The sequence below is a fragment of the Notechis scutatus genome, chromosome 2 (genome assembly GCF_049901735.1).
Source record: "Notechis scutatus isolate UNSWTSFEM ecotype Mainland chromosome 2, rNotScu1.2, whole genome shotgun sequence".
NCBI classification, from domain to species: domain Eukaryota; kingdom Metazoa; phylum Chordata; class Lepidosauria; order Squamata; family Elapidae; genus Notechis; species Notechis scutatus.
Window position 1 is genome coordinate 205534652 of NC_142010.1, and position 12158 is coordinate 205546809.

Genomic DNA, 12158 nt, shown 5'->3' on the forward strand with positions numbered 1-12158 from the left:
AAAAGATAAAATATTTGTCCTTGAAGAAATGCTATGCCTTAAATCAAGACCCGAGAACAATTCAAAGAGTAAAATACTTTGTTGCAGTGTCTTATCCGTATACACGGAGAAGACATGCTATCTTGACTTCCGGGGGAAGAAACGGCAAACAGAAGAAAAGCGCTCGCAGTTTTTCCGTGCCCACCTCCATCTGACATTATCTTCCTCAGACGCGCATGAGATTGTTTTTCGTTCCGACGACTAGTTCACATTTCAGGCACGGGGTGGCGCCAGACCTCGCTCCTGGCTGAAGACACTGCGGTGCATTTTTCCTGCTTCTTTTTAAATTACTGCGGAAAGAGAGGGGAGGGGGAGGGAGCAACCACTAATGAAAAGGCAGATTCCATGACAACTTGTTTTGATGCCTGCCATCCATCACACGTGCCAGGGTATTCAAGGTGCTTAAAGAAAATATTCCCTATTAGTGCATATCTATCTATCTATCTATCTATCTATCTATCTATCTATCTATCTATCTATCTATCTATCTAATCTATCTATCTATCTATCTATCTATCTATCTATCTATATCTATCTATCTATCTATCTATCTATCTATCTATCTATCTATCTATCTATCCATCCATCTATCTATCTAGTTAGTTATCTATCTATCTTGCATCGCGGAATATATATCGCTTGTCTCCAGATTCACCGGTGTGTACCAATTGCATGCATGCCTGTGACATGCACGCGTGTCTTTCAGCGGAGAAAGCTGATTAGCCCTATCACCAGGCAGGCAGGCTGGAAGGAATGTTGGATTGCCACCCGTGTCCCCGGTTCTTAACAGGGTTACAATGCCAACACCGACGATCCCGGGCTTCATCTTCTCTTAGCCCAGGAAAGCCCGCAGCGCTGGCCGCCCCGAACGACCCGGTTGCGGTCCCCAATTGCTGCAACTGGCGAGCGGCGAGCGCGTCGAAAGCGAAAAACGGGACTCGCCCGCCGTCCCTTGCACTGCGGAAGGCGGCGAAACGTAGAGAAGAGCCACCCTCCCTTCGAGAAAGAGCCGGGAGGCGTTTCAATCGCAGGTCAAGCCGGGTGTTATTCAGATCACGTCCCGGCGTGTTTTGGAAGAGAGAAAGCGCAGCTGCTGTTGCCCGTGCTCCGGTTTGCACGGCGGCGGCGACAGATTGCAGGATTTATTAAAAAGAAAAAAAAGGGAAAGAGAGAGAGAGAGAGAGAAGAAGAGGGAGAGATAAAGAGGGAGGGAGGGAGGGAAGGAGAGAGAAGGAAAGGGAGGAAAGGGGGAGGAGGTGAGAAAGAGGGAGAGGGAGAGACGAAGAGAGAGAGAAGGAAAGGGAAGGAGAGAAGCAGAGAGAGGGGGGGAGAAAGAGGGAGAAAGGGAGAGTGAAAGAGGGAGAGACGAAGAGAGAGAGAAGGAAAGGGAGGGAGAGAAGCAGAGAGAGGGGGGGAGAAAGAGGGAGAAAGGGAGAGTGAAAGAGGGAGAGACGAAGAGAGAGAGAAGGAAAGGGAGGGAGAGAAGGAGAGGGGGTGAGAAAGAGGGAGAGGGAGAAAGGGAGAGAAGGAGAGGGAGAGAGAAGGAGAAAGAGGGATTGGGGAAGAGGGAGAAAGGGAGAGGGAGAGGAATAGAGGGGGGAGAGGGACACACACACACACACACACACACACTCTCTTCGAGGTTTTTTGCCCAGGGAGACGGACTGTCTCGCTCATCCTCACGCGTGCGCGCGTGTTTTGTGTGTGTGTGTGTGTGTGTGTTGTATTCAGACTCTCCGCCTGACTATTGGTATCTCGTTGCCCACACCTCTTTTCCCCTCCTCTTCCTCTCCTCTCCCCCCCACCCCACTCCTTCAAAAAGAATCCGGCTTTTTTGGGGGATTTTTCTACCTCTCCTTGCGTCAGCCTCCCAACGTCACTTCACCGGTGACAGCTCCCTCGGTTTGGGGCTGCAGCAGGACCCTGGGCGCTTTATTATCAGCAAGCGCGTGGACCGGGAGGCGGCGGCGGGTGACAGCGCCTGTGCGTCTTCCTGTTGTGCGGGGCTGTGTGTGTGTGTGTGTGGGGGTGGGTAGGGTAGGGTGGGGTGGGGAACGCCGGCGAGAAGCGACGACGCCCCCCCGCTTTTCTCAGCCTTGCGCCGGGAGCGGCGAGAGGGAGCCGGGCAGGAGCCGCGGAGCTGGGTGGCGGCGAAGGCACTGCAGCTTTTGCCGAGGCTCGGTCGCCTGGGTAGGGGCAGCGGCCACCTGGCCGAGGAGGAGGAGGAGGAGTGGCTGCGTTAAGCTCTAATTGTCGCTATCCCGGGTCGGGCGGCGGCCGGCCGGGCGCTTTTTCCGCTCGGGCAGCGTGGCCGCTGGCGCCCCCTGCTCGTGGGGCGGGAAGCGGGTCGGAGTCGGCGAGGGGAAGCAAACGAGGCACCGGCTCCCCTCCTCACAGGGCATCTCTCTCTTTTCTCCTCCCTCCCCTCCCAGGCTTGGTCCTCGGACGCTCTCTTGAGGGGGAGCCCGCTGCGCCCCGGGAGAGATTTCGCCGCCTGACCGAAGCCCAGAACTTGCCGCCTTGCGAAGGGAAGGCCGAGGCAGCGGCTGCCCCCCCGGACAGGAGAGGAAAAGGATGCTGGAGTGACTGACGGCTCGGTGTCCCGGCAGCCGAGCTGGATTGATCGCGCTTGGCGGGCGGGAAGAAAAGCCACCGAGGAGCGGCGGCGACATGGGGGCCCCGCCAAGGGCATGGTGGTGTTGGCGGTGGCGGCAGCGGCGGCTTCAGGGTTCGCCCCAGGCGACGGCGACCGGCTTCTGGAGCTTGTGTTGGCTGATGCTGGGCGCTTGGCGGGGGCTGCTCGCCTCCGCTTGCCCCACCTCGTGCGCCTGCAGTCCCGAGCGGATCTGGTGCAGCGAAGCCGCCGCCAGCCTCGTGTCCTTCCCTGTGCTCGGCAAGAGGAGCGAGCGGGAGAAAGTCACCGACATGTGAGTGCCTGAGCGGCGTTGGGGCTGAGGGAAAAGTAACGAGGGTGCGAGCGAGAATCGGCCGGAGGGGTTGAATGTTGGGGTTTGCTTTTAGTAGCGTCGCGGTCGGTATAGCGAAATTTTATTCGCTCTTATTGATTTAAACAAGGCACATACATACATACATACATACATACATACATACATACATACATACATACATTTTGCAATTTGATTTGTTTAGCTATGCATCTTTCTGCACAGTGCATCTTGGATGTTTAACAAACACACATCTGTGTGCTCCTTTGAGTAAGCGCTACCTTCCTTAAGGTGTACATAAAATGAGGACTAAGATGAAGCATACCTCTTCTTATCTGCTTTTTATGTCTTCAGCTGTGGTGCTGGATGGGTACACCATTTATGGATCTTTTAAGGCACCCCAGGAAAGGCAGCGATCCTACAATGTGTCGCTTGACAGTCCACTGTCTGGAAAAAAAAAATACACAAGAGAACCTTCTAAAACCCTCTTAACTGGAGGTTTGCTTTTAAACACCACAATCCATTTGCTATCTCTTCATGAAGTCTTTCAGTTATTACCCAAACATTTTCAATTTGCTTTGGTGAACTGGACAAAATAGCTTCCTAAAAGTAGCCAAATAGATTTTTATTATAGGGATTCTGCTTAAGAATATGCCTGTCGCTGTTTTGGAAAGAATATGTAAGAGGAGATGTTCTCTGTATAGCGATGCACTTGCTCCAAAGGCTACTAGCTGAACGTCTAAAAGCCTGGATTGATCTAATTTAGATTTGACTTTCCCTCAGATACAATTTTAAAAGCATTTAGCTTATGAATCTTAATTGCCCCGAGTCCAATTTCCTGGGAATCAACTAAATCATAAAGCAATAGAGCAAATAGGTTGTATTGGTTTTGGTTGAACATTAGTATTGTATTGCCTCTTGTCAGGTTTTTTTTTTTTTTATACTATGGAGAAGCTTGCTAACTTCTACATTCCTGTTACTTCTTTTTTACAAAAAAAATGTTACATTATGTAAATAAAGGAAAACAAGGTGAATAAAGTTGAATAGGCTGGTTGTGTGTGATAGTACTACCGGTAGTAAAAGCTGTGTGGTTTGTTTATATTCTGTGTATAAACAGGGAAGAGAGAGGGATTTATTCCCTCTTTACACGTATTCAGCTTTTATGTTTATTTTAACGGTAGTCTTCACTTGTTAATATGCATGGGTTTTGTTTGCTGTAGAATATGTTCTTATGTGTAAGAGTTGGGTCTGTTTGTAAATAAAAATATGCTTCCCTTCTATAGGATAGATTTATCTATATTAATCTATAGGATAGATTTTATTGTGTGTTCAAATGCAGGGCTACTGTTTTTGGAGGCTGTGCAACATAACAAGCAGGTAGACCTTTTTCTATGCACATGAGGTATATATGGAGAGATTGAAGCCCAGTGGCGGACCACACTGTCTAACTCTAGTCTATACTGGAGCTGTGAAATGACTGTTATCAATATAATCAGCTGACATATATGGAAATGTTTATCTCTATATACATACATCTGAAAGAGGGAGACAGAAATATTTTGTTCCTCTTCTCATTGGGTTGGGTTCTCCCTCTGGTATAATGGTCAGATTATATTCCTAATCTGTAGTTCATGCATGTGTGCCAATAATAGCATGTGAACATCTATAGCAAAGAATTGATGCTGCAGTGGTGTGGTGTCAGGGAGGTAATTTGAAAAGGAAGGAGGAAGAGATCAAGTTAACAACACTTGTGAAACCCTGGATTAAACTGTGATTGTTTTAGCAACATGCCCCAAATTTACTTTAAGTAAAAGTAAATGTTTTAACTAAGACTAAATGTTTTAACGAAACCAAATGAGTCTATTTGAGATGCTAATGTGCAGCCACTGGGACTATTTTAATTGCTATTAAGTTTCTATCATGGCAATTAACTTCTTCTTGAACTCAGGCCTTGTTCTTTATGAAATCAGAAGTTAAGGGTGGTTGACCGCAATCATTTCATGTATATAGACGTCTGTGTATGCAGAAAATATTTTGTTTCCTCGCTTTCCTTGGTAATATTGCTATTGCAAATTTTTTAGTATAGAGTATTATAGCAAAAAAATTTGCTCTATACTTTAACTGTTTACCATTATGCTTTTTAAAAAAGCTATTGCAGCATATGCATATATGATAATAATCTTTAGGAAATTATCCTGTACCAGTTCCTATACATGGCAGAAAGAATTTGAATTGTTTCCTTGCACAGCATTTAAAGGCCTTTATATTTTGCTCTTTTGAGTGCATGTTTCAAGCAGTGATTGTAATTGCTTGTTTTAATGCTTATTTGTTAATTGTCAAAGTACATAACATTGATTTTATAAATTATTTTACAGTTCCTAGCCAATCACTGGGATTAATTAAAATGTTCTTTATTACATTTATAAAGTTGTAGCAATACACTTAATGTTGTGTCTTTTCTGATATCTCTATTTAATCATTTGATTTGGATTCTTCTCTAGACTAAAAATTGCTTTTTGTTCTGTTACAAACTTTGGCAGTTTCTCTAACACAAAGATTACAGATTTCCCAAGAGCACTTATTGTATATGAATATTTTACTCCATAAGATATGAAGCACTGAAATTGGCTTTGACTTTAAAAGATGTTCATAAAAGATGAAAAGGCAAGGTTGTTCATTAATACTCAATGATAATTAAACATTTAGCTGCTTTAACAGTTTAGCAATATCCACATGGCAACTACATCTTAATTAAAATGCCATTGTATTGCTTTGGAAACTAAACGAAGTAAGCTAGCACTGTGGAATATTACTTCAGAGCTCAAAGTATCACAGGAATAGTAACTATATTTTTCTACTCAACTGTATTGTCACTTATAATAGTTACTCTATGGAATTTCTTACACCTTTCATGTGAAAAATGTTTTTTGTTAAAGAGGTTTTCTCTAAACAATGTTTGGAATTAATGTGTTTTTGTCAGATTTTATGATAAAGACAAATTTAGGGTTCATGACAGTTTTTATAGGATTTAGGGGAATTCAAGGCCTTGTTATTAGAACCAGGGTTGTGGTGGAATCATAATGCTTTTGAAGCAGGTGCATTTCAGCTTTCTTTAACCCCAGAGCTGTTGAGATTTATTGAATTTGTAAAATACACAATGCATAGGCTTTATGAAAGCTTAACAAATATATGGATGCTTGATATGTTGTATCTGGAAAGACCATATTGAGAAAGGAAATGAAATTGAGCCCTTTCTCATATTCATGTTTTTCACAGAGTGCTATTTATGGTATAATAAGAAAAGGCAAAGGCAATTATGGGTGGAGTAGATATCTACAGATGAGTGAGAAAGGATGAACTTTTAAACCAACAGAATAATCTCTGAGAGATAAAATTGCAAAGGCCCAGATTTTATTTGGGTCAAAAATCTTTAAGTGTCAACAGTTCAGATAAATTAACTCCCCCCGCCCCCCATCACATCCAGAACTTATGGAGTATAAAAAGAAACTACTTGAGTTTTTGTTTGTTTTGTTTGGAAATTAGGTTGATAGAATCAGGAAGAAGATGGAATTTTTTCTCACCAAGCTTCCTCTCTTTCTCTCTCTCAGTAGATTATTCACAGACTTGCTTGTCTGTTTTAATGAATAACATAGTCATGATCTTACAAACCTATGCTTATAATGAGATTGTGTTTGATCCTGTTCCTTAGGGTCCTGGCACAAGCTTGAAAAGGTTTTGTTACATATATACATTGGCAATGACTATTGTTCCATAATGGAGCATAATCTACTTCTGGAGCAATTGTTGCAGGTTATTGGTTACACAAATATTCCAGTCTTTGCAGAGAGGCACTCTGCCATGGACATTAATGGAGATCTCAACATGACTGTTCTTGATGCTAAAGAACATGTTTAAGATATTTCTGTTAGAAAAAAAGATAAAGCAAAATCATTAGATCACACAATCATTTAGACTTTAGACTTATGAAATCACTAGGTCAGTTTTTAAGTCAGATTTTTTTCATAGTAGAATTTTAAATGGAAATGGACATTTCAGTTCTAGTTCTTCTAATTCTTCCTTTTGTACTAAAATCAATGCAATTGCAAATAATGGCTTATTCCATTAAACCATTTTATAGAATGATTTAGCAACATTTCATAGGGTTCGTAGGAAATATTATTACACTGACATGAATATTACACTGACATTTTGGGAACACCAACAATTGACGTTAATTGCTCTGTTCAGTTTGTCTCCCCCAAAACTTCTACACTCCAGGTTTTTTTTTAAATCAGTTCTGTATGTGCTGATTACATGCATTGAAAAACCACAAAAGAAATGTGTGCAGACGTTACATAAAGTAATTCAAATATTTTAATAAATAACAGTAACATATATTAGACAATTTTAAGAACAAAGTATAACTTGGTAAAGGTTTGGTGAAATTAGAGAGAAGAGAATATTTGATATCTTATTTTTTCTGTACTTTATTCCTTACATTTTTTTAAAAAAAAATCAGGGAAAGTTCCTTTGAAAGAAGACCAGCTAATATCTCTGCTCTTTAAAACTTTATGGGTATTTTTGCCTCTACAGAAAGTTCTTTTTGGATTGAAATTTTAGTCCTCTTTGAAAAGGGCAATTCAACATCAATCAGATGTTACATTCAATGTGTGATTACAAAGAAAACACTTGCAGGAAATCTTGGCAGATTTCAGTTTGTCTCCAACAGGCCCAGACAAATTTTAGGATGAAAATACAATAAGTATTGTGCTATTGCCTATATTGGCTCTTTAGAATGGAGACAAAAAGAATAATCATACATGCATTACGATCCCAGAACAATTGAGGTATCTGAGATACTATATGAAAAAATGCTTTCATGCAATTTTAACGAAACATTTCATTCCCTGTTAGCTCTTCTGCTCTAGAACAGATAGGAAATGGTTAGAAAAGAAGGTAAATCATCATTATCCAGATATGATTTGGAAGGCTATGTTGCCACCTTCCTTATTCTTCCAAGGTTTTTAAAATCAATTTTTCAATACTATGTCTTTATATGAGCCTTTACTCTAATACCTTTATGTTACAGTGAGTGAACACAACTTTTAATGAAACATTTGGTTTCTTGCAGAATTTGTTTTTCTATACAAGATGTTAAACTGTTGATTTTTAAAGAAACATCTTGTTGCAAATGAGTCATTAATTTATGATTTTCACCTGAGTATTTTATAGGCTGAGTTCCAAATCTGCTACTTCTGCAGAATTGTTTTCCTTACCCAAGAACAAAAAATGTAGTTGAGATGTATTTTATTATTATTTTTTATAAATAACTTAAGGCAGCTTAATCAATGTAACATTCGTTCTTCACAACAACAACAACCCTGGGAGGTGAGGTGAGCTGAGAGAAAGTGACTGGGTTTAAAATAAACCTAAACTACTGTAAAGCAGAGTCATTAATTGGTTATTCTTGATTAGAGCTAAATAAGCCCACAATTGCTAATTCATAATATTCAACCCAAATTAATAAACCAGTGAAAAAAATGGCTACAATATATTGAAGTACAGTTGGGAAAAAAAACAACCTAAAATGGATAGGGGAAGAAATTCCATGCAAATCTGAATAGGGGTGTTCTTGCTTTGAAGTAAAGGTACCCCACAACAGGGGTCCCCAACCACCGGGCCCCGGACCGATACTGGTCCATGGATCATTTGCTACTGGACCGCCGGTTTGCTGGGCGCCGCCATCTTGTTTCGACAGAAAGTGCTTCCGGGTGAGCTTTTCCGGTTGGAAAGCGGCGTTTGGGTCCTGAAGGAATCCTCGCGCCTTAGTTTCATCGAAGGGGGGTGGTGGCTTCGAACGAAGAGCCGTCCCGATGGCGGAGGAGATAAAAAAAAGCACAAAAAAGGTACAAAAGAGGAGTTGAAGTTGGCGGGGAGAAGCAGGGGACGACTGGCTGGCCGGTCGCTTGGCTCGCCTTGCCTTGTCATGCATGCTGATGCTGGTACCGGGCCGCGGATCATTTTGTGATGCCGGTACCGGGCTGTGGCACAAAAAAGGTTGGGGGCCACTGCCCCACAACATTTGTTATAGTTCCTACTTGCATAGGTCTGATGAGGAAGATACACATGACAAAAACTCTTGTCTATTCTTGTTTATTAATTTCTCACACAAGTACATAAAGAACATTTCATTTGTATCATGATGCATGTTTTTTCACTTGCTCTTTCTTGCCCCTTCCTCGAGGTGCCCATGCCCACATTTGAGGAAATTCAGTATTAGTTCAAGAATCTATGATGAAGATTGTAAGAATGTCTTATACATAGAATATTAAGAGATTACGCTGTCAAGAATTGTTAAGCAAACTTTTTAAGTAGTGGAGAGTTTTTATGAAGCATGAAAAGAATAATTTATCAATTATAACAAAACATGTGTTTCATTTTACAACATGTAATCAGTTTTGTTCCGCTTAAAATACATTCTGATTCAAAGGGATCTATTTTATATGTAGGCAAATCCTTTTTTTGCTATTTGTCTTATTATATGATTCAGAAAGATGCCCTTATGGTCTTTTTTACTTTAACTTTCATAATAAAGCATCATAAGCTAATGGTAGAAAGAAATATAATAAAATTATGATAAACTAGAGAAGTTGAGGCTAGTTCAGTCTTTTGAGTGTGTGCATAGCACTCAATCTTGCAGATCTAACCAGTAACTGTTGAGTAACTTTGCTTTCCACAAATTTTCCTGATACCCTTTTAAAGGTTGGTCACACCGCATGGTATCACATTCCATAGTTGCAATTATGCCCTGCATACAGTATTTTTTTTTTTTTTTTTTGGCATATCCTCTCATTTCTTGTATTTCGAGAGAACACAAACTGTTCCCCCTTGTTAACTTTTTTTAAAATAAAAAGACCCAAATACTGTCATCTTTCCTCAGTTAAAAGCCATGCAATGCTTTTGATTATTTTGGTTGCATTTTCTTGGACTTACCCATCTCAACCTGATCCATTTTAATGTGATTGCACCATAGATACATACACACAGTATATAGTTGCACCATGATTGATGGATTATGTGCCATCAAATTGATGTCAAATCCTAGTGACTGCATAGATAGATTTTCTCCATGAAGTTGAGTTGTTCCATACATGCATTTATATGTGTGTAGGCATGCATGTGGCAGTTATATTGATATGTGTATTCCTGTTGATCCCCAACATGAAATTTATTCTAGTTGCTGCATTATGAAGTGAAATTCTGATTTCTTTATTCTCAAGAATCCTAGCATCTCTTTTCTTGTTTTTAAATGGTTGCTCAGATTTCATGAGATTTCAAAGAAAAATACAAATGAAAAGTAACACAGTGTATATGTATGTATGTGTGTGTGTGTGTTATATATATATATATGTATGTATATATATATATATATATATATATATATATATATATATATATATATATATATATATATATATATATATATATACTATATGAAGAAATGGCACAGCAATATGCCCCAAATTCAAATCTGAAACTACTGTAAAGTCTGACTCACAGACGGACACAATAAAACCGATGATCAGATGAGATTCTGCTGAAACTTCTCTTTCGGGAAATACCAACGCACCATATATATATATATATATATATATATATATAATATCTTTCTTTTTCTTTCTTCTTTCTTTCTTTCTTTCTTTCTTTCTCTTTCTTTCTTTCTTTCTTTCTTTCTTTCTTTCTTTCTTCCTTTCTTCCTTTCTTTCTTTCTTTCTTTGAAGGATAGATTTCTACTCCAGACGATTTAATTGTTGACTTTGACCATTAATGTTGGTCACCTATATTGGGACCAAAAATTGTTCCACTTAAGAGAAGACAGTTTTTTTTCTTACTTTTGAAATTCACAGTAGGTCTAATTCTTTGCTTCCTGTACCTACTTTGATTGTAAGAACTCGTTATGATAGTGCAGAAAATGTTATGCTGTGCTTCAGTTTTGCATTCCTTTGCATAGGGAAGCAGTTGTCATTCTTAAAAGCATTTAGAGTAATGAGTAAAATAGTCCTATCCATCCATACTAATCCACGTTAGCTTTTACAGGATTTAGAAAGCTTGTCTGAAATGGTATAGGGTTCCCTGCCTAAGCAGGGGGTTGGACTAGAAGACCTCCAAGGTCCCTTCCAACTTTAATTCTATTCTATTCTGTTCCTTGGGTGGCTTACAGAAATATTTCCTCAGAAATATAAACAGAAAAACAATATAAAGGAACTGGAGCATATGTCACAGAACAAAATAGTGATTGGGCTCCACAATCACCCTGCCTAATGGTCTGGGAGAGCAAAATACTTTTGAAATATTGTTAGGGTGGGTGATGCACAAATTTCTGTGGTAATATCATTCTAGAGGGTGGGCACCATGTCAGAGAGGCATGTTTCCTAGGGCCCAAGAGGTGGCATTATTTTATTGAAGGGACCTGAAGCGTATCAACTCTTCCTGATCTTACCCAACAAGCAGGAGCCATGGGAGACAAGTGATCCTTTATAAGCTCCCCCTATGCCATAAAGGACGTTGTTATCAACAGAAATCCAATCCCAGTATATAGTGATTTTTGTCCATTTATAGGTTTGATAAATGCATCCTACAAAATTTGTATTTTTGTTTGTTGATCTAAGACCATAAATAAATAATTTGATTTAATTTGAGTCTGTATGGCTTACAGGGGATTTCAAACAAATACAGGTAGTTCATATTTAGCAACTGCCTTGTACATAGACTGACTGTTCACAGGCCTAAAGCAAAGGAAAGCTGAAATAAGATAATAAGCATAGTCACAGTTTCTCTTAGCACCATTTTGCTTAACAACCAAGTAATCAATCCCAGTTGTGGTCATTGAATGAGATCTCTCTGTAAGCCCAAGTAAAAAAGTCAGTAACATTAAAATTCAACCATATCAGAGGAGAGAAGCAACTTTGACTACATCACAATTGAAGTGGATTCACACATCATCCTTAATCTAGTACTTATGGGAAGAACAGTCTCCTCAAGGATTTTATATCAAGAGCAGAGCACTTAATTACACACTTGAGCATGCTTCACTATGTTTAAGCCTTTCTGTGTTGTACAATTTCATTGCACGCTTAGCATTTGTGCATGAAACTTATGTATAAAAGAAAAGAA

The 12158-nt window shown here is 40.1% G+C and overlaps 1 protein-coding gene across 13 annotated transcripts in view; it reads left to right on the plus strand.

The window, feature by feature from the left end:
- The first annotated feature begins 390 nt into the window (after positions 1-390).
- Positions 391-12158, plus strand: part of NTRK2 (neurotrophic receptor tyrosine kinase 2) — a 197258-nt gene continuing 185490 nt past the window's right edge. For 10 of the 13 annotated variants that reach the window (XM_087957872.1, XM_087957878.1, XM_087957876.1 and 7 more), the window contains exons 1-2: positions 1876-2022; positions 2472-2966. In XM_087957872.1, coding sequence (XP_087813998.1) covers positions 2710-2966 — 257 coding nt within the window. In that variant the 5' untranslated portion in view covers positions 1876-2022; positions 2472-2709. Of the gene's footprint in view, positions 438-1875; positions 2023-2099; positions 2230-2471; positions 2967-12158 lie in introns of those variants that run through there. The other 3 variants (XM_087957873.1, XM_087957881.1, XM_087957874.1) reach the window with 2 other exon arrangements.